This window comes from Hipposideros armiger, unplaced genomic scaffold (genome assembly GCF_001890085.2).
Source record: "Hipposideros armiger isolate ML-2016 unplaced genomic scaffold, ASM189008v1 scaffold_746, whole genome shotgun sequence".
Taxonomy (NCBI): Eukaryota; Metazoa; Chordata; class Mammalia; order Chiroptera; family Hipposideridae; genus Hipposideros; species Hipposideros armiger.
The window spans coordinates 408,130-431,550 of record NW_017732096.1 but is presented as its reverse complement, the minus strand read 5'-3'; the positions used below and the strand labels follow the sequence as shown (position 1 = coordinate 431,550).

At 35.3% G+C, this 23,421-nt stretch overlaps 1 protein-coding gene across 5 annotated transcripts in view; it reads left to right on the top strand.

Annotated features, from left to right (window-relative positions):
• Nucleotides 1-23,421, top strand: part of ANKRD13C (ankyrin repeat domain 13C) — a 77,158-nt gene that overhangs the window by 23,033 nt on the left and 30,704 nt on the right. For all 5 annotated transcript variants that reach the window (XR_002122301.1, XR_002122300.1, XM_019628074.1 and 2 more), the window contains exons 3-8: nucleotides 1,300-1,404; nucleotides 6,736-6,821; nucleotides 8,101-8,146; nucleotides 10,411-10,477; nucleotides 14,760-14,904; nucleotides 21,088-21,219. Coding sequence is in view for 3 of the 5 variants with exons in the window: in XM_019628074.1 (XP_019483619.1) it covers nucleotides 1,300-1,404; nucleotides 6,736-6,821; nucleotides 8,101-8,146; nucleotides 10,411-10,477; nucleotides 14,760-14,904; nucleotides 21,088-21,219 (581 nt within the window). In the remaining 2 variants the exon portion in view is untranslated. The remainder of the gene's footprint in view (nucleotides 1-1,299; nucleotides 1,405-6,735; nucleotides 6,822-8,100; nucleotides 8,147-10,410; nucleotides 10,478-14,759; nucleotides 14,905-21,087; nucleotides 21,220-23,421) is intronic.

Sequence of the window (23,421 nt, the reverse complement as noted above, 5' to 3'; positions counted from 1 at the left end):
ACCCATCATCTGTTTCTCTGTTATGGTGTGTCTACTGTTCTTTATATATATATATATATATATATATATATATATATATATATGTAATATTCTCCCTTTTCTTGATTTATTTTTCTATTTACTGCAGTTGTACATGACCCAAAATAACTATTCTAGAATCCTAAATCATGAATTTCTGATTTCAGTGTTCACCACCAACTATTGGGTCGTCGGGAAAGTCATGACGTATTTTTCTATGTTTTTCAATGCAAAAATGTGTCATGACTTTCCTGACGACCCAATAGTTTAGTTTCTTAGGTTCCTGAATTTCTGAGCAAAAGTTTGACTGGTCTAGTTCATCCGAAGCTAAGTCATAGTGATGAATAACTGGCAAGCTCATGAATTATTTTGGGGATGTATATTTACTTCTGTGAAATTAGCTTCATCTGTTAGTTTACTTATTGGCTTCTAACATAGGATAGTAATCTCTCTGATAGCAAGATCTTATCTTTCTTCTCACTGCTTATATCCAGGACTGGGTACTTAGAAATAGCATTTAACAGGCACTTGGCAAATATTTGCTAAATGGCTGATTGAATTGAATGAGGCATTCATTTAGGAAATTTAGGTTGGATAGCCATCTTAAATTTCCTTTAGCCTCTGTTTAGAATCTTTTTTGCCTGTTAACATACATTTTATTTTTAAATTTTAGAAGTTTTCTCAACCTATAGAATGGTCTGTTTATACTACCTTAAACGTCTTTTGATTACTAGAAAGACTATCCCGATTTGTCCTTGTAATCATAAACAGATTATTGCCTTATTTGGTTGTTTTTCTAAAATAAAAGAATTGTAAATTTTGAAAAAATAAGCATTTAGAGAAACATTACTGATCCTTTTTGAAAACTTTTTTTTTTCTGAAGTAATGAGCTTTCCTTTTAACATGACAGACAAACAAATCCTCTTTATTTACTAGATAGTAGGTATTTTGATGTAAATTACTTTTGAGGTTCTTGGGTTATCTTTTAGGGTAGGAAAGTTCTCAAAATATTGTTGGGAACAGTTATTAGGGGGCATAATCCTTTCATTGCAGAGAGATCCAGTTTACTTATAGGTAATAGAATAGATATTTCTTGAATCTGAGGATCTGAAATAACTTGGTTTAGATATATAGGAATTAAAAAAAATTTAATTCTTTGTGGTATAATATTTCTTTCATAGATCTATTTATATTAATTTGTTTTATTGAATTTTTACATGATTTTTATAGAGATTCTAAAAATTGTATGATGTTTGATATTCCTACCACTTTATGTTTTAGAATGTGCCCATTTACTTTTGGCCCACAACGCTCCAGTAAAGGTGAAAAATGCTCAGGGATGGAGCCCGCTGGCAGAAGCCATCAGCTATGGAGACAGACAGATGAGTAAGGAAAATAAATTACTGTTGTTGATATAGAGTAAAAATACAAAGTAATGCATTTGAAATGTTTTTCATTTAGTGTAACTTTCCACACTATGAAAAGTTTGTAGTTATTTATGAATATATATTAATTATTCATAACTTAGGAACCTGAGCATTGGGTAGTACACAAAAAAATGGAGGAATTATATTTAAAACTATGTTCTTTATTATTTTTTTCTCCTTTTACAGCATTCTGCCTTACTGGTATTCTTTGATTTTTGTTGTTGTTGTGTATTCAAAATGAAGGACTTTTTAAAAAACATTGAGGCATGACTGTCCTTTCTGGCAAGCGCTTAATTTTTTGAAAGATTAATTGGAAATGAAAATAATCACAGTTTGTTAATAACAGTTATTTATCTGCTTAAATTGCTGGGCATAGGTTTTGCTGAAAACATGGAACAAGTCAGTCTCTGTTTTTGTTTTAGTCTTAAATTAGAATTTTCAAAAGAAGTCACATTGTTTTTTCATAATATGTAGAGTGTCCAGTTTTTTCACTTCCCTCCTACACCTAATTTTTTTTTTCCAGTTTCATATACAGGCCTTATTTTTGTCAAGCACATCTCAATAATTGAAAATTTTATAAAATTTAAGTCTGGATGAATAAGAATATTGTCTTTCTGGTAACACTATCTTTTTACACTGTGAGGCTGAAAATTATCACTTAAATCTAGCTTTGTGAAAAGAATTATAAAAAAATTGGCTGTTTTATTAAAGAAATCAACATTGAACACTCCCAGGATGTTACAAAGATTTAGTTTTATTTTTGATGCTAAGTTTTAGGCTTCTACGGGCTATTTCTTATGTTTTAGCTTTACATGTAATCTACATATTATATTTTTGTGGAGAACACGTTGGGCAATAGTTTTTTGGTTTTTTTTTTAAGATTTTTATTAAAATATAGCTAACCTACAATATTATATTAGTTTCAGGGATACACCATAGTTACTCAACATTTGTATTACCTGAAGAAGTGAGCACCGTGATAAGTCCAGCAACCATCTGATACCATACTATGCTATCACAGTATTATTGACTATATTCCCTATGCTGTGCATTATATCCCCATGACTTATTTGTTTTATACCTGGAAATTCGAACCTCTTATTCCCCTTTACCTTTTTTTAATTTTTCAATTACAGTTGACATTTAGTATTATTTTATATTAATTTCAGGTATACAGCATATGGTTAGACATTTATATAATTTACAAAGTGATGCCGCTGATTAGTCTAGTTGGTACTATGCAATGTTATTACAATATTATTGACCATATTCCCTATGCTTTCCTTTACATCCCCATGACTATTTTGTAACTATCAGTTAACTTCACTTTTTTCACCCTGCCCCCGTAACCCTCCCAACTGGCAATCATCAGCATCTCTCTGCATCTATGAGTCTGTTTCTGTTTTGTTTGTTCTTTAAATTCCACATATAAGTGAGATCCTATATTTGTCTTTCTCTGTGTAACTTATTTTACTTAGCATAATACCTTCCAGGTCTATCCATGTTGTCACAATAGTATGATTTCATTCTTTTTTATGGCTGAGTAATATTCCATTGTATATATGTACCACAATTTGTTTATTCAGTCATGTATTGATGGGCACTTAGGTTGCTTCTGTATTTTGGCTATTGTAAATAATGCTGCGTGAACGTAGGGATGCATAGATCTTTTCGAATTAGTGTTTTGGATTTCTTCAAATAAATACCCAGAAGTGGAATTGCTGGGTCATATGATAGTTTATTTTTAATTTATTGAGGAACCTCCATACTGTTTCCATAGTGGTTGCAACAATTTGCAATTCCACAAACAATGCACGAAGGTTCCCTTTTCTCCACATTGTTGCTAACACTTGTTTTTTGATTTATTATTGATAGCCATTCTGACAGGTGTGAGGTGATAGCTCATTGTAGTATTTATTTGCATTTCTCTGATGATTAATAACCTCTTTTCATATGTCTATTGGCCATCTTTATGTCCTCTGTGGAGAAATGTCTATTTGTGTCCTCTGCCAATTTGTTAATTGGTTGTTAGTTTTTTGGGGGGTTGTGTGACTTCGTTATAAATTTTGGATATTAACCCCTTATTGGATGTATCATTGCCCAGTATCTTCTCCTATTTGGTAGGTTGTCTTTTCGGGGTTTTTTAAAGATTTTATTGGGGAATTGGGGGAGGGGAACAGTGTTGGGGAATCGGGGAAAGGGAACAGACAAGTTGCTGTCCTTTTGTTCTTCAGTCTAGTTGTGGAGAACAATAACATCACCTCACTGGCCCATGTTGGTATTAATCATTGTACTCTTCCCCAGTGAGGCAGTTGCTGGCCCGCCATTGGATGGCCACTCAAGGCGGCCCATGGCAGCTCATGAAAACTCATGCCCTCTGCTGGCCAGCCCCAATGCAGCCTACACCGTTGCCAGCGACTCACGGCAGCTCAGCTCCAGGTCAAGCTGTTGTTCACCATCTTAGCTGTAGAGGGCGCAGCATCACTGGCCCTCATGTGGGATCTGAACCTGCGGCCCTGCTGCTCAGAGCTAGTGTCCCAAGCCAACTCTTAACCAACGTGCCACTCGGCTGGCCCGTCTTTTCGTTTTTTTTATGGTTCCCTTTGCTGTGCACAAACTTTTTCATTTGATGTAATCCTGTTTGTTTATTTTTTCTTTTCTTTCCCTTGCCTATGGAAATATATCAGAAAAAAAAATATTGCTAAGAGCAATGTGAGAGAGTTTACTGCGTATGTTTTCTTCTAGGAGTTTTATGGTTTTGGGTCTTGCATTTAAGTTTTAATCCATTTTGAGTTTGTTCTTGAATATGGTGTGAGAAGGTGGTCTAGTTTCATTTATTTTGCATGTATCTGTTCAGTTTTCCCAGCACAATTTATTGAAATGACTTTCTTTTCCTCATTATATATTCTTATCTCCTTTGGCATAGGTTACTTGAACATATAGGCATGGGTTCATTTCTGGGCTCTCTGTTCTGTTCCATTGATCTATGTGTCTGTTTTTATGCCAGTGCCATGCTGTTTTGATTACTGTAGCCTTGTAGTATAGGTTGATATCAGGTATTGTGATACCTCCAACTTTGTTTTCTTTCTCAAGTTGCCATGGCCATTTGGAGTCTTTTATGGTCCCATATAAATTTTAGGATCACTTGTTCTAGTTTTGTGAAAAATGCTATAGGTATTTTGATAGAGATTGAATTGAATTTACAATTGCATTTCTTTGGGTAGCATGGGCAGTCTTCATTTCAGTTATTGTACTCTTCATTTCTGACTGGTTGTTTTTTATGGTTTCTATGTCCTTTTTTATGCTTACCATCTCTTTGTTCTTACTAAGTTCTCTAAGCATCCCGTAACCAGTGTTTTGAACTCTGTATCTGGTAGATTGCTTAACTTCATTTTGTTTGGTTCTTTTTCCAGAGTTTTCTCCTGTTCTTTCATTTGGGACATGTTTCTTTGTCTCCTCATTTTGGCTGCCTCTCGTGTTTGTTTCTATGTATTAGGTAGGGCTGCTCCCAGTCTTGGCTGCTGGGTGGGCTTATGTAGTAGGTGTCCTGTGGGGCCCAATGGCACAGTCTCTCTGGTCCCTGAGCTGTATACTTCAGGAGTGTCCCTTGTGTAGGTTGTCTGTGCTCTCCTGTTGTAATTTAGCTTTGATTGCTGTAAGCACTTCAGTGGGTGAGATTGACCCTCAGGCTTACTTGCTGTGAGGATTGGTCATGACCACAGCGTCTGAGCTGCTGTGCGGGGCTGACCCCACAGAGCGGGATTCTCCCCAGCGGGCTCTGGTTCTGACGAGACCGCTCTTTGGATGTACTGCTTGCATAGCTAATTGTGTGTTGTTCCATTGTGGTCTGAAGCTGGCCACCAGGTGTACTGGTTCTGGGGCCTCTTTGGAGGGGCTCTTGTGCAGGCCAAGGTCAGCTGTTGCCAGTGACTGGTCTGGGGCTACCTGCTAGGTAGGAGCTATAAAGTTATCTGCAGTTCCTCAACTCCTGGAGTAGATTAACTTCTCATACATTTTGAAGTGGTCCACTCTTTTCCTTTACAGTACTCAGCACACTTCTAATTAATTGTTCACTATCTGCTCCCTACTCTGTACCTTGATGATGGAAGCTTTGTGAGGACTCAAGTCATGTATAGGTTATCTTATTCATCCTTTTATCTCTGCCTCCTAGAACAATGTCTGGCACATATATTTATTGTATGCCTTTATTTCTTTCCTTCTCTCCTTTCTTTCTCATTCTTTCTCTTTTTCTTCTTCTGCTTCTGTATTCCACATAAGGCTTGAAATAATTTGTAAGAATGCATACTGTAAAATAGAAAAAAACAGTATTTTTACATATCTATGTATATATGTATATGAAAAAGTATGTCAGGACCAGGAGGAATGTCAGCATGTATTGATGTATACATTTTTTCTCTCTCAATGCACATTGTTCCATCTTCTTATCTTTTGCTAGGCTTACTTCACTCAAGACTAATATTTTCCCTTATTTCAGTAAATGTTAGGGACTGACAATTTTTCTAGTCAGTTTTAGACCTTCATTCTAATAGATAAAAATTATATTTACTTAATTGTAGGCACAGTAGTAAGCAATTTATATTGAGGCTTTACAGTTCCTCTGTACGGTAGATATGACTTTTTACTTGACAAATGAAAAAAATAGAAACTTTAAGTTTGGGGAAATTTAGTAACTTGTCCAAGTTTATACACAGCTAATAAAGGAGTAAAGCTGGGCTTTGCACTTAGAACAGTGTTTAAATCTCCATCTCTTAACTCTTGAGAAAACATTAAGGTCTTCAGGTTTTATTAGAGTTAGAAGTTATTTACACAGATAGAATAGCATTCACTTTTGTATTTTTTTCCATATTAATAGTATGTGAGGATACAAGCTCTAGTGAAAAAAGAACAGGTATACCTGGTAACAATTGCAGATAATTACGTTTTTAGAAAAGCAGTAGCCAATGGGATTTTTGAGATCTGCTGTCTTTGAGGTCTTTTAGATCAGTGTAAAACAGGTCATTGCATCACCTGACTGAGATTGGTAGATCTTGACTCAGTCAGGTACACTCATACCGATAATTAAAAACTAGGAAAACGAGCATGAATATAAATTGATTTTTAATTAGGTATCTCATCACTTTCTTGGTATCGTAATAGTTTTACTAAACTTATTTACTAGCTTATTCACAATATATCTCTCTCTCTCAGTGTATCTGTATAATAAGCCAGTGGGGTTTTCTAGCATGGTGATATCTATTTTAAATTTTTTTTTTTTTCATTTAAACTTTAGTTACAGCTCTTTTAAGGAAGCTTAAACAGCAATCCAGGGAAAGTGTTGAAGAAAAACGACCTCGATTATTAAAAGCCCTGAAAGAGGTAGGCCATATTTCTTTGCTGACATTGCACCTAAAGAGTAATTTTAAGTGTACTTTTAAGCATTTTTTTTAAATAGGTCTAATTTCTCACTGATTATTAAGGGTCAAGAAATGGTAAAAATCCTACTTAAAGTAAGCAATAATGACATAACAAAATACTATGACTATAATGTCCAGATGTATTCTTATGGGAAGCACCATTTACTTTGAACTCTGAAGGTGGATAAAGAATGACTGCTTTCAGTAAATTATTGGGTTGTCGGAAACGTCATGACACATTTTTGCAGCAAAAAACAGAAAAATACATCATGACTTTTCCGACAACCCAATAGATGAGGACTCTTAAGCAAAACGGACGTAGGTCATAATTAATGGCAATAATTTTCCTTTGTTGTTTGGATTGGAAGATTCTCTGAGTTGAAGCTGCAGCTCCTAGCAGGAGCAGTTTGCATTTTCTTTTATAACAAAACTGTTTTCTCTCCATCTCTTATAATGATAAGAGCTGGGTGTGCTGGCACAGAAAGAGAGAGTGGTTTACTTTCTGATATTCTTTTCCTCTGTATTTTTGATGCCTAAAAGGACTGTGGGAGAAAGATAGACCTATCATGATGGCTATGTCTTCTCTTAGGTATGCTTTTTTTTTTTGAGATCTCAAGAGATAATTTTTTTTCTTTTTAGAATATTTGATCGTATTAATTCTTTTTACCAGTTATAGTCTTTGGTGTTTAACTTCTGATTTGTGAAATAAAAAATTTTCTTTATAGTTCTCCTGTGATGACATTATTTCAGCTTTAGTAAACTTTTGTGTTATCATCACTTTACAGAAAAAAGTTTCTATTGCATTGGGTGATTTTTTTTTTGACCATTATGAGGCTATACAAATAATCATTTTGAAATCATTTTTTATAACACTTCCAAGATTATTAACTATTTTTACAATAATACTTATTGTTATTTAAGTTATACTGAGAAATGGAATATTTATTGATGCAAATTTAAATGCCTATCAGTTTCATCTGTTTCTTTGTAATTAAAATGTTCTTATAAAATCTACAGTCATGCATATTTTCCTTTGTACATAAATGTAGTAAGGTGTGCTATTGTAATGTTTTATTGTAAGTAATAAACATTTTTTTCTCCAACTCCAAAACATTGAAATTTTCCAATTCTTAGTCTATAGACCTTTAGTAATAACACGTTTTTTTAAAGCAAAATATTAAGTAGATATAAGAACTGTTAACTAAGGTGCATTCAGTAATTATTCACATTTCATTTTTCAGCTAGGTGACTTTTATCTAGAACTTCACTGGGATTTTCAAAGCTGGGGTAAGAGTATGCTATGTTTTACTATAAAGTATGTACACATGAAGAATTGCAAGTATAAAAATAAGTATTATATGGAAATTTTAACATAACAAATCTGATAATGGAAAGTTTCTCTTTTCCCCATTTTAAATGTGAGTCCTCTTAGGGTGAAAACCTTCATGTCCAAATAGGAAGTTTGATCCCAGTGACCTTTACTAATTAAACAAAACATTTTTTAATGTAATCTATTATATAGATTTGGATTTATTGAGCTTACATATATTTTTTAAAGCATCTGAATTAATTTTATGATATAAACAATTGAATGCTCAGTGTTATTTATCTCTAAAATAATTCTAAAATTATGCCATGAAATCATAAAAGTAAATTATATATGACAAATATAGAAACTACTGTTAATGTTTCATGCTAATACTTTCAAATACATATAAATGTATGTGTGTATGTGCACACAAATATATATGTGTGTGTGTATATATATATACACACACACATATATATATATACACACACATACATATATATGTATGTATTTATATCCTGAGCATTAGTTGTTTTTTTTTAATGGAATGATAGTATTATATCATTACGCAATTTGTCATTCTTACATAACATATAGGCATCTTACCATATTAGTTCATGAGGAATTATTTCATTTATTTTAACATCTGTACAGAATGGATAATTAAGGTTTTCCTAGTATATTAATCTCTAAATGTAAAGTTTTAACCCCTAAAAAAATCAGTTCTTTCAAAAATAGTTACCACTCTAGCTCATCAGGCCAATTTTGGCTCCATCATAGGCCTCCCTTGAGTTTATGCTTTATATGTCATTCAGAAGTCCTGGTGTACTAGACCACTAAGAAAAAAAGAAGTTTGTGGTAACTCTGTATTATAAAAGAGCTCCAAATCAGATTGCTCTAAAGCCTGAATGTATTTTTTCACCTTTTTTTTTTTTTATCATATGTAGAGACCTCAGTCTTGCTTGGATATTTTAAATGACACTTGTTCCTTGAATATATTGATTATTTAACTGAATTTCTTAGTAATGTTAGTGCTTTAAATTCTAAAATAGTCAATTTATCTTGCTGAGTATAATGTTTTAAAATATTTTAAAAGTGACATTTCAGTTATATAAAGAAATTGAAATGAATGTAGTCACTCCTGAAATTGTACATATGTGTATATCTATAGCTATAGACACATTGTAAATGTTGCATAATCAAATGCATGATGCAACCACTGCGGTGTGATTCCATTTTGTAGATTTTGAAATGGAGGTACAGTGAGCTTAAGTAACCAAGGTCACGTATTTGGGACTCAAACTCACATTAGATTATTTAGTGTTAAAAACATCTCTTTCTGTTATACACATTACTCTCTGCTATTTAATCGTATTATATTTAAAGAATCAGATAGGATTCATGTTCATATAGTTAACCTGTTCAGGAGAATTTAGTTATCATAGGGCATTGATTTCTCATCTACGAGTGTAATAATATCCTGCAATATGTACCCAAGAGTAGCATTATATCAACTCTGCTATTCTTGTATGTGTTGGTGGGGATGGGTGAGTGGGGCGGGGGGAGGTTGGGGGACTGTGGTGAACTATACAGCAAATACAATTAAATAGTAGATATTTGAAATTACTCAAAATTGCTTTGTATATTTTAATTGGGAAAATACTATTTTATTTTTATTTATTTATTTATTTATTTATTAAAGATTTTTACTGGGGAATTGCGGGGAGGAGAACAGACAAGTTGTTGTCTTTTTGTTCTTCAGTCTAGTTGTGGAGGACGTTGCTTCACTGACCCAAGTTGGCACCATCATTGCGCTTTTCCAGGGCAAGGCAGATCAGTCGCCGGCTTCTGGACAGCCGCTCACGTGGCTGCTGGCTGCTCACGCTGGCTGCTGGCTACACACGGTAGCCTATGGCAACCCACTACAGCAGGGGCTGCAGCCTATGCTGTCGCCAGCGACTCACAGCAGCCCAGGTCCAAGTTGAGCTGTTGTTTAGCATCTTAGCTGTGGAGGGCAGTGTCACTGGCCCTCATATGTGGGATCCGAACTGGGGCCCTCTGGCATCCCAAGCCAGCTCTTAACCATCGCGCCACTCGGCCGGCCTGGAAAATAATATTTTAAAGGCATTTATTGCAATGTTGGTGAATTAGTGAAATGTTTACATTGTTCTTCTAATAAAAAAATTATAATGCCTCATAGCTTTAGGTGGTTAATTTGTACCTTTTCTTTTTAAAAACACAGTGCCTTTACTTTCCCGAATTCTGCCTTCTGATGCATGTAAAATATACAAACAAGGTATCAATATCAGGTAAGGTGATTTGATTTTTCTCTGAGTAACAGAAAATTGAGATTTAGAGGAAGCTTTTTTTTCTGTGGTGATAGCCTACATTTGGATAATGTTTTATATACATTTGGATAATGTTTTATAACTTAAACAAGGTTTAGTATATTCACAATATTTTATCTCATTTGAGACATACTACAGTTAAGGAACCAAAGGCATAAAATCTTGACTAAAACAAAGGTATTATTCTTATTCAACTACAGACTATCTAGAAGGCAAACAGAGTGAAGATCATGATGTAATACTAAGAAGAATTAAGATGGTCATCTCCCTGAGCCTGGCTTTTTAAGGACTAAGGGACACATAAGGAAGACATAACTCTTGTCCTTTTCTCTCCATCCCCCTCAAACCTTTCCCTCACCTGTTTACCCATCCACGTATCTATCCATTTTTCTTTTCAATCATTTATCTATTCTAGCGAACTCTGTAAGGCTAATTTTAATTTTTTTTCTGTTTCCTTCAAAAACTAAGACTGATGTTTAGATCTGACGGGAAATCTATTTATTATACTCATTTCAGAATTTTACTTTTATCATTCCTTATATGTTTAGCTTTACATTAATATAGATATATTTATATAAATATAAATATGTTATATTTATATTAATATAGGTATATTTTTATTATATTTATTATAGTAATATAGGTATATTTATAAATTAAGTATATGTAAGCTATATATAATGCAAATATGCCAACTTTTATGTATATATATAGAATATACTAAAGCAGATTTAATATATATAGTTATAAATTTTATATATAAAGTGTTACATATTTATATTTTATACATCTCCAGAATATTAATTTGGATATGTAAGGGTCTAGAACTGGAAATGACTTGAAGATTAACTCATATAAACCATTCATTTTATATGTAGATGAGGAAGTTCAAAGAGGTGAAGTAATTTTTAGAAGAGCATATTGCAGACTAATAGCCGAGTTAGGACCTCTGACTTGCTGTCAGTTCTCACCCTGTCAGAAGGCAGAAATTTTTAAGAATCAACTCTTTATGAAATTCATTATGTAATATGTTGAATTCTAGTGAACGTTTAGTTGGAGGTAATTCTAGGGTAATTATTCTCAAGGAGTAGAATTTGATTAAGGCAGACGTTTCTCAGTTTTTGATTTTTAAAAATAACCTCAGATGTTTTTAGTTATGAAAATGCTCATGCACATTGAATTCGTAGAAACCTTGGAAAATACAGAAAAATATAAAAGAGAAACTAGGAAGGATTTGTTAATGATGCAGATTTAATTCAGCTGCCCACTGTTAGCAATATATTATGGATTCATCGAAAATTATTGATCAACTTAAAAATGTTTAATACAGGCACTTGCTATAAAGGTAGTAGGTAATTTGGGAGAATAGTATTATCTTCCATGTGTTACTTTTAAAAAGGTTAGTTTTATTTTGTTTGACTTTTTAGAAATAGGAAAAAAGGAACAACTTTCTCTTTTAAAAAATTGTTTCACATTTATATGATTTTGGAAGTAAATGACATGATAAATATTATATAGTGAATATAGGTAATAAATAAAACCACAAAATGGTTAAAAGTGACATGAGAATAAGAGCCTAAGGGAGAATAATTGTGCCAGAGAATGTAGGTTAAGGGGAAGAAGCTACTGTAATTTAGCAAGACACTCAAACCTGGGGCTTATTAGCAGCTGAGGATAAAGGAGAAATGGGATAGGTTCTAAAGCTCTCATTACCAAACAAAGTTTACCACATTAATGGAGAGTCTGGATTTTAGGATGTTTGGTAAAGGTTTTTTGCTCAGATGGCAAGAATCAACTTTAAAAAAAAGCTGTTAACATTAAATAAAAACTTTCTAATTTAGATGTCATGAGATAATTATTTTTTTAAAAACATCACTTACACCTGAATGTTAACCTATTTCAGAGGAATCTTTAAAGTTTACTTGTATCTCATGACAGTCTTCTGATCATGTAAAAGATCTTCTCTGGTGTCAAGGAGAAGTTAATAGTTTAGTAGAAAGAGGAAAGTGTGAGTAACTTTATTGTTGGGAATACTAACATAAACATTTTCACTATTAATATGAATAATTTTGAGGTGATCTATTCCCACTGACTGAAATACAAACTTTGCCTCATTTCAGGCTTTTCCTGTCTCAAGAGGAAGCTCTCTTTCCCTTTTCAGTGTTATTTGGCATTTTTCAAGTTTTTATCTCAAAAAAATATTTTCTGTTCAAATCTTTGCATTTATATAAATAAGTTTTTTTCTCGATGGTTCAGTACATGGCAAAAATTAAAAATATTTAGGTTCATAGGCTTAAAGCAAAGGACTAGTTAATATGTTAAAATACCATCATGATAAAAATGATCATTATGTGGCGTGTATGATATTTACCAGGCAATCTGTTATGTCAGGAATATTGCAGAACATGTATTAGATAGTCTTATTTCAGTTGCAAGTTATACAAACACAGATGAAATAAAAATTGACTATGACTGATTTTAGGTGTGGCTAGACCTAGGAACTTAAATGTCACCATGACAGTCTGTCTTTGTCTCTATCGCTGTCTCTCTATCTCTTTTCTCACTATTTCCACCCCTACCACTTGCAGCCCACTACCACTCTCATCCAGGATGGGCGAATGGGATGTAGTGTTTCCTGTTAACTAAAGCTTAGAGTTCAAATAGGCCACTTATATAAAGTGATCTGTTTCTTTCTGTCAGTATCAGTAGCCCACATTTTACAGAAGTAGGGGATGAGTCCCTTTTACTGACATTATTTTCTCTTATGCCATGTGCACAAACAATATCAGGATGTATAGTAGTACAGACACTAGTAGTACAGTAGCAGGCCACTAAAAGTGGGCCAGGAGCTAGAATTTAGGTGTAAAGGAGCAGGCAGGTTCACCTCTACAGGAATTGGTGACTTGCCTTTTTTTCTTTTTTTTTTTTTTTTTTTGCTCTCCTTGATTTCATTCTGAGGGATGTGTATATTTTGTATGGCTCAGAAAATTGCCCCTTATACATAGGGAAATCAGACTTTTCTGGTTCATTGCTGTTGTCCTGGCAAGATTATTAATATTATCTCTTTCACTTTTAAAAGTTACTAGTTTTGATGATGTAACCCTAGTTATTCTTTTGATGCAGCATGTGAGATATATTCCATTTCTCAGCTTTTTCTGTGTAGGGAAACCAGGAATGCCCAATCACTTTGCCTTGTCCACGATGAAAACTGAAAAACCTACCAAGTAATGAATTCATATAGTTGCATTAGAAGCTCAGTAGCCAGGGGGATCCCTCACGAAGACTTAAAGGAGTTTCCTTGGATATGATCAGCATCTCTTAATAAATGTGTCAGCCCATTTTTTAGATTAAGGACGGTGCTTTGAGCAGCCAGTGAGAGAGATCCTGATGTGATCTACAAAGCCTTGTGCACGATTGGAGCACTTCAGGGTACTTGAGAACTTTTCCATTCCAGTATTCTCCCTCATTTCCGCATGTAGTCATCTATTTGAGACCAACTCACTGGGCTAGACCAGGCCAGGTCTTGATTACCAAAGGCAAGAGCACAGTAAACACTTGTGTGTGAATCTATGAGCTTTTGACACAGGAATGATCCATACAATTTTCAGGCCTATGGAGATGCTGGAAACAAGAATGCTAGTCTGAATCTGGGAAGTTAAACAGAAAGGCCAAGAATTTGGAGTAAGTTAATGGGTTATCAAGTGGAAGGATGAAGCCAGTTTTGGTTAGGCATAAGGCATAGATGTAGATCAAAAGACCAAGACTGCACACACAGTCCCAGTCTGGGGGTGTGGTACGGCCATTGCTTTACCCCTCGTATATGCCCTGCGGAGCTAGCAACATGGTCCTAAAGGGATCAGAGAATGTTAGGCAGGCTTCTTTTCCTTTTCTGGCCTTCCCAGTTTAAGTACCTTTCATGGAGTAGCTAGCTACTGTAAGGGAAATGGTAGGGATGAGGGTACATTTAGGGACATACTTCAACAGGGAAACAATGTTTTTGCTGGATTAATGAAGTATATGTTCAGAATAATGGAATACAGTTAAAATGGAGTGTATTTAAATATTCTTTTGGGTTTTTTTTAAAGTAAGATATTTTAAATTTAGCTTTCATCTCTAAATTTGACTTTGAGATGTGGTATTAGCATATTGGTTTGAGTTTAGAAGGAACAAAACTTGTTTAATAATTATGGAGTTTTATTGAAATTTTATTTGTCAGACTTTCTCATCTACCCATTTTTCACAGGCTTGACACTACTCTCATAGACTTTACTGACATGAAGTGCCAACGAGGGGATTTAAGCTTCATTTTCAATGGCGAAGCGGCACCCTCTGAATCTTTTGTAGTATTAGACAATGAACAAAAAGTTTATCAGCGAATACACCATGAGGTGAGCATGTTGCTTTATAAGTATTCCTCTAAGTGGTTTTTAAAAAATGTCTTTGTATGCAACCAGTCCTCAGTGTAATTGTTTTAAAAAGCATAAGGTATAATTGAGATGGTTCAATCCCAAAAATTTCATTTCCTTACTATGAGCTTTTTAAAAATAATTATCACTGGTCTCCATCCTGACCGATCGATCCATTGACTCTGTTTGTTCATAATTCATTGATGATCTCCTGGTTAAATGAACTTCGAGTTCTCTTGTTCTTGTTTGTAATTCTCATTTGTTGAACCTGTGCTGACCTTTTCACCATTTATTATCTTGCTATTTTAGCATCTTTCAAAATGTTGCTGACCATCTCTATCTCCTTAATAAGTACACCTCTTTTGGCTCTCTGTCTGTACTCTTACTTTTCCTCACTCTTTGGCTACCTTTCTTTGCTATTTTCTTTCTTAGCTAATTAACTAAGAAGGAAATTGACTAGAAAATTAACTTCCTCCCTTCACATAAATCCACGTTGGTATCGCCTCTACAGCCATCATGGAAAACTATATTCATCATTATCCTCATCCTTTGTTCCCTGAATGCCCCTTTCTCTATAAGTCAAAGACAGGACTTTTCCAGTATCTCTATATCATTGGTAGCCCTACAAATGTTTTTTAAGTCGACATTTTTTGTCACTGTTGCATTTCTTTTGTTTTTATTTTTTACCACTTCATTCCCCCATATTGTCAATTACCACATCTTGTGGCTCCTTCCTCAACATCTGTTAGATTAGACCTCCCTACTACCATACCTGTTGACGAGACCTTAGTTACCTTGTATAAGTACTATTGAAAAATAGTCCTGACACTCAGTGAAGATTTAGATTGGAAGAGGAGAAGAAAAAAGGCATTCCTTGTGGAGTACACAGATTTGTAAAGTCAGGGAAGTGGGGAATAAGAATGGTCTTTTTTGGAAAACAGAAAAGAGATCTGACTGCAGTGAAGATTTTTCTTACTGAGTGTGGGAACATGGTTTGTGAAAGGCCTCAAAAGCCAGGTAAAATAACTTAGTATCAGCTGTAGTTGGCAACAGAAAGTCATAGATTCTTAAACAAGATATTGATATAATCCAAAAGTATTTTAAGTGAATTAATCTTCTGTATTTCTTTCACTTCCCCCCTTCTCTCCCCCCCTTCCTTCCCTCCCTTCCTCCCCCCCCTCCTCCTCCTCCTCCTCCTCCTCCTACTCTTCCTCCCCCCCCCCGAAAAGTGAAAGAGATTTATTGAAATGAAAGTACACATTTGAGAGGAAAGTGGGGGTGCACTCAGAGATTGAGTCGCCTCTGGCTTCTTTTCTTAAACATTTATCAAGGATCTAACAAATGCTAAACACTGCTAGGTGCTATGGATAGTGATATTGTATTAATAGAGTATATCAGTTGCTATCATATAATAAGCATTGCCAGCATATTGGAACTATAATTTAATTACTTTATAGCTCTGCTCATTAAATCTTTAAAATAACCTCTCAAAGTAAATGGTTTTATAATCTCCATTTTACAGATAAGAAAATTGAGGTTTATGGATATTAAATTACATCTCCAAGATCACATAGCTAGCTACTATGCAAGATGGATTGGAAAAGGAAGAGATTGGAGGCAGGGAAATTCTGTGAGAAACTTAAATTATACAGTTAAGAGGGAAGGAGGATCTTGACGAGGATAGTGTAATGAATGCTGAAGAAATTATGACCTACGTTTCCAAGAATGAAATAATAGAGCTTGCTAACAGATGGAGTGTCGTGAATTAAGAATTGGAAAGATTGAGGGTGTGTGTAGTGATTCTGTCTTGAAGAGTGGAATGAGGTTGGTGCCACTGGTAAAAATGGGGATTGGAAAAGGAAATAGGGTTAGGATTTTGGATGATGTTTATTTTGAGTCCATTGCTACAATCAGTGCACTTGTTTCAACCCTGTCTTTATTAAAATTCTCTGAAGTATTTGCTATTATTGATAACTCAGTTTAAAAAATTTTTATTTCCTGGGGTGGCCGGTTAGCTCAGGTGGTTAGAGCACAAGCTCATGACACCAAGGTTGTCGGTTCGATTCCCACATGGACCAAGGAGCTGCGCCCTCCACAACTAGATTGAAACAACTGTTTGACTTGGAGCTGATGAGTCCTGGAAAGACACACTGTTCCCCAATAAAATTAAAAAAAAAAAAAATTTTTTTTTTCTTTTCCATTTCCTTGTGATTTGACCTGGGCCAGTTGTTCTTTTCCACTCTCTCCTCCTTATTCTCCTTTGCCTGTTCTTTTGAAAAAATTTTTATTAAATTTATTGGGGTGACATTGGTTAGTAAAATTAGAAAGGTTTCAAGTGTACATTTCTATAATACGTGATCCATGTACTGCGTTGTGTGTTCTCCACCCAGAGCCAGTTCTCGTTCTATCCCCATATATTTGACACCCTTTACCTTCTGCCTGTTCCTTTTTCTCTGCTCACCTCTTTAGTATTGTATGCCCCTGATGTGGTTCTCATTTTTAAAAACAGCAGAATAATCTCTTCTATTCCCACAGCTCTAACTACATCCCGCAGGTTGGTGATTCACAAGTATATATTTGTATCCTAGATAGATCTTGAGTGGAGACCTGTCTATTTAAATACCTAATAGATATCATGTATGTCTCATAGGTAACTTCAAAATTTAGCTTGTCTAAAACTCAACTCATTATTTCCTCCCCCCCGCCCCCCCAAACCTGCCCCGTATCCCATTTTCATTATTTTGGTATGATATTATTCTTCAGCCAGAAAACTGGGAGTTATTTTTGACATCTTTTCTTGTACTCCATGTTTCCTAATTAGATAACGTGTGGTCATTTCTGTCTCCCTAATGTCTTATGAGTATCCCTTTTTTATTCATACTGTTAATGCCATAATTTAGATGTTAATTATCTTTCAATTGGACTATCTCAAATCTCATAAATGATTTTTCTTTTCTGCTTCTAAGTTATCCGACATGTTGGAGATAGATTGAACACTGAAAACAAATTCGCAAAACCTGGCTTCTTTAAAGACATTATAAAAGTTCTCTGTTGCCTAAAGAGTGGAATCCAAATTCCTTCACGTGACATGGTTCCCCTGTGACCTGGCTTTTGCTCACTTTGCCAGCTTTTACTTACCTGGCTCTCTTAGATACCCCTGAGACTGACTGCTTTTGCAGATTTTCAGATGGGGGAGGCTATTTAGTGCCTCATTCCTTTGCTCACATTGTTTCTCCTTTCTGGAATGACCTTGCACCCTCACACCTGTGGGGCATCTGCTTAGTGGCACTTCCTCACCTGCCAGGTGACCGTTGTTTTCTTTATGCTTCCGCTAAATCCGTTGCCATAGAGCTTCTACTGCTTTATTTGTTTATATGGCTTTCTTCCTCTGTTGAGCTAACAAACTCAAGGGTGTGGTGTTTTTTTAGTTGTGTTCTCTGGTGCCTAACACAGCATCAGTACATTGTAGGTCAGAGTTTGGTAAACTCATTCTGTAAAGGTAGAGATAGGACATATTTTAGATGTTTAGATATATTTTCAGGCTATGTGGTCTCTGTCACAACTACTCAACTCTGCTGTTCTTAACATAAACGCTGCCATAGACAATATGTACATGAATGATTATAACTATGTTTCAGTAAAACTTGATGAAAACGGGTGGTGGACTGGATTTAGCCTACTGGCCATAGTTACCGACCTTTATTCTAGAATCTCAGATATTTAGTAAATAATTTGACCTCTCCCATATTTCATGACAATGGGATAGCTAACTAGGCAACAACAGATAAGTTTGAAATATGGGACTGAAAGAGAAGCCGGAGGTTAAGGCTAGTGGTGTGTTAGCTGATGTTCTAATATTAATGAGATCACCAAGTGCCCCACAGGTGTGAGGGTGCAAGGTCATTCCAGAAAGGAGAAACAATGTGAGCAAAGGAATGAGGCACTAAATAGCCTCCCCCATCTGAAAATCTGCAAAAGCAGTCAGTCTCAGGGGTATCTAAGAGAGCCAGGTAAGTAAAAGCTGGTAACGTGAGCAAAAGCCAGGTCACAGGGGAACCACGTCACGTGAAGGGATTTGGACTCCACTCTTTAGGCAACAGAGAAGTTTTTTTTTGTTTTTTTTTTTAAGATTTTATTGGGGAATTGGGGGAAGGGGAACAGACAAGTTGCTGTCCTTTTGTTCTTCAGTCTAGTTGTGGAGGATGTCGCTTCACTGGCCCAAGTTGGCACCATCATTGCGCTCTTCCCGGGCGAGGCAGATCAGTCGCCGGCTTCTGGACGGCTGCTCACTGCGGCTGCTGGCCGCTCACACTGGCTGTTGGCTATACACGGTAGCCCATGGCAACCCACTGCAGCAGGGGCTACAGCCTATGCCGTTGCTGGCAGGCGCGGGCAACTCACTGCAGCCCAGCTCCAGGTTGAGCTGTTGTTCAGCATCTTAGCTGTAGGGGGCAGTGTCACTGGCCCTCATATGTGGGATCCGAACCGGGGCCCTCTGGCACCCCAAGCCAGTTCTTAACCATCGCGCCACTCGGCCGGCCCAACAGAGAACTTTTATAATGTCTTTAAAGAAGCCAGGTTTTGCTGTGCGTATTTTATCCCTAAAAAATTACAGGCAAGCTAGATTTTAAGCAATAATCCTCAAGTCAGGGAATACCTGTTTATTCTAATATGCATACATAGGTAATAACTGTTCAATAAATGTTTGTTGAATGGATGTAATTAACAACAGGTCTTTTTCAGTGATGCAGTTAGGAGATGCGCTGTCTATGATTTGTAGAAGAGTTCTGTTCCGAAAGTTTATTTGAAAATAGGGTGTTTGGAACTTAAGGCAAATTTCTTCAGACAGTGTTATGTGTAGTGTTGTTCTCAAGCTACTACATACCATTTTAATTGATTTGTAATATTTTTGAAGCATATTGTCTAACAGTTCTGTACAGGCTATGCAAGCCCAAATTTTTCTTTAGAAAATTTTGTTCAGAATTAGTTTTGGTTACCAGGAATACATTTCATCTAGCATTAATGTCAAGATTTTCTATTCCACGCTTGGAAGGTGAGGAAAATGGTATCATCCCAGTCCCAATGTACTACTGTTTTTAGGGGTTTTTTCCCTGACGATTGATAGATTAAGAAATGGACTATATATGGGTGAAAGTTTGGTGATGAAGAATAGAAAAGGGCTCTGTTGGGAATATGGAAATCAGGATGTATGAGAAATAGATCTCTAGTCTTTGTAAGCGCTGTAGACGGTTCTCATTCCCCAGACAGCTCTCTATTCTGCCTTTTTTTTCCTGCCTTTTTTTCCTTCAGGTGCTGTGGTTCGAGGCATCAGAGTCTCTCTTGGTCTGTTAAACGATAGACTCTCATCTTACACCTATTCACTTACCCTTCTGTACCTCATCACTTAGCCTTCTCTCCCTGAAGCAAGCACAAAGCTTTCTTTTTCCTCATTGAAAAAATAATTATTAATTTATTATATGCTGGCACTGGAGAATACACAGAATAAAACTCGAAGCAAGGCTACTTACTAAGTTTTAAAATTTTAGGTTGATATTTTTGAATTTCTATAAGAAATATGAGAAAATCCCTTCTGGACTCCTTTCCTTTCTTTCTTTCCTTCCGTCCTTCCTTCTCCCTCCCTCTGTCTCTCTCCCTCCTTCTCTCTTTCTCTCTTTCCCTTCTTCTCTTCTTTCCTTCCACTTAGAATTATTGGGAAAGAAAGGCTCAAATGATAGTGGAGGGTCTTTGGATTAGAAAGAACTAAAGTAAGATTCATCTATAGTTAAAGAAAACAAAATCTTTATATGGGCGTTTTGTCTGACTTATCAACTTCAGTATTTAAGTAATCTTTAAAAATTGCTCTACGTACTCTATCTATATTTCTGTAATGGGTTATCTAGTATTGTTTCTGTTGCATGTCTGTAACAGTGTAAGAGTGCTATATTTCATGTGTTTTGGATTTATAGATCACAATTAGTCATAATTCTGATTTATTTAGATGTATGTAGTTTAAAGTGTAAGTGTTGTTAGAATATGTAAAACTTCACATTTCTTAGAATCTGTTCTTTTTGTTTTTTGAAATTCATAATTTTGTTATTTTTGTATGTCATACTAATAACCTTTGAAAACCTGGATTTTTAAGTTTAACTTTTGCTCCCTCCCCAGGAATCAGAGATGGAAACAGAAGAAGAGGTTGACATTTTAATGAGTAGTGATATTTACTCTGCAACTTTATCAACCAAATCAATTTCTTTCACACGTGCCCAAACAGGATGGCTTTTTCGGGAAGATAAAACAGTATGTGCAAATCTAGATTTTTAAACTTTAAAAATAGTTCAGCATTTAATATTGCCAAAATAATGTGAGTGATGGAAATGCAGGAAGAAGTAACTTATTGAATTGTCTTCACGTAGTTTATTCTCTCCTCATTGAATCCAGATGGAATTATAATGGGTGGTTATAGAGTTGGAAAATATTATTTCAGAAGCCAGGAGAGAAAGTTTAGCTCATTTGAATTCTATATTGGGAAGGACTCTTGTTGTCAGCTGCCGTGTTATTATATAAGGAACTGTCTTCACATGGTTCTATCTTATTGTTAATGGTTTATTCCTTAAGAAGACCACAAAGAAGGAAACACTTTTGAATTTATTTCCCTGGACCTTTTTCCTTTCTACTTTTAGGCTTTTAAACTATTTACTTATTCAGTATCTGTTTCATAGTATTCCATATATATGACTAAAATTAAATATGCTTATTACATTTCTACAACACTGTCATTCAATTAAATCTCAGTGGAGGTTTCCCCTTTGTGAATTGTAAATTTTTTCCGTAATTACCATAGCATCTGTCAGCAAGAAGTTATATAAGACTGTTCAAACTATATTCAGAAATTTTTAATTAGACATATTAAAAAGCATTTTGTATAATTTTAAAGTCAAGAATAAGTAACCACATCAGGTAAGGGCCAGGATTTACTGATACTAAAAATTATTTTTATTTTCATTACACACAGTAAAAATGAATATATTCTCATTGGAAAAAGAAAAACAGCCTGTATTAGTCAGGGTTGTCTGTGATACAAAATCCATCTGTTTCTCTCTCTCCCCGCCTCCCCCCACATGTTATGTGTATATGTATATATAGATATATAGGTAGATGTATAGATACACAGAGAGGAGAGAGAGGCAGGGAGAGATTGATTTATTTTAAGGAATTGGCTCATGTGAATGTAGGAACTGGCCAGTCTGAAAGTTGCAGAGCAGCCCGATAGCCTGGAAACTCAGGCAGAGTTTCTGTGTTGAGGCAGAATTGGTTTTCCTTTGGAAAACAGTCTTTGCTCTTGGGGCCTGCAGTTGATTGGAAGAGGCCTAACCACATTATGGAGGGTAATCTGCTTTATTACAAGTCTCCTGATTTAAACTAATCACATCTAAAAAAGACCTTCACTGCAACATTTTGACTGATGTTTGGCCAAACGATTGGCCACCGTAGTCTAGCCAAGTTGACGTAAAATTAACGACCACACAACCTTGCACATAAAACTAAAAAGTCCCCCTTGACCACTGCTCACAATTCCAGAGTACTTTGCAGAAGGTTTTCCATTTTGTAGATTCTCCAGACCTTTTTTAAAGCTTTCCATAAATATGTATCCATGGTAATATGTAGCTTTAGTTGTTGGTGTTTGTTTATGAAGTGTAATATCTGTTGTTTTGCAACTGTTTTTATTTCACTCTTTAGTATGTTTTAGAAGCTCTTTTTCTTATTAGTAGTGCTGCTGCATTCTTCTTAACGACTGTATAGGATTCCATAGTATGGATATATTATAATATATTTATCCAGTCTCTTATTTTTAGGCATTTAGATGAATGGACACACATTTGTGTCCAGTTTTCTGCTATTATAAATGATGTTGCGTTGACCATTTTTTTACATGCCTCTGCAGTGTCTTTTATAGATAGCAAGAAATGGAATGCCAAGATTATGAGAAATATACAGTTAAATTTTTTATTGTTATGGTGATTTACTTTTAATAAGTGCTTTTTCACTATAAGATTTCAAAAACTGGTGATTTTTGAATCGGAGTATTTCCCAACCACAGAAAACCCTCACTATGACATCTAGGCTCATCGACTTTCCACTCTAAGCTTATTTAACAACGAACAGCATTATAGGATTCCTAGTTGTGAAATCCTACACTGCCATCCATTTGTTGGCTTCAAGTTTTATTTGTTTGTACTCTGTTCTTCTGGACAGCATTAGAAGGATCACTTCAAGAGAAGATAAAAATTGAGGCTGCTATTCATCTAGTGCTACTGCTAAGCAGCTAAAAGCTCTTGAACAGCATCTAGGTGATCTTAAATCTTTGACAGATAGGGAGGGAGTCAGTAATGCTTATGGTTCCCATTTTGTAGGGAGAGACAGGTGCAGAGTGCTTTGCTTTCTGGTGACAAGGTGGCCACCAGAAGCAAGGTGGACAGGGAAACAACTTTAAACACATAG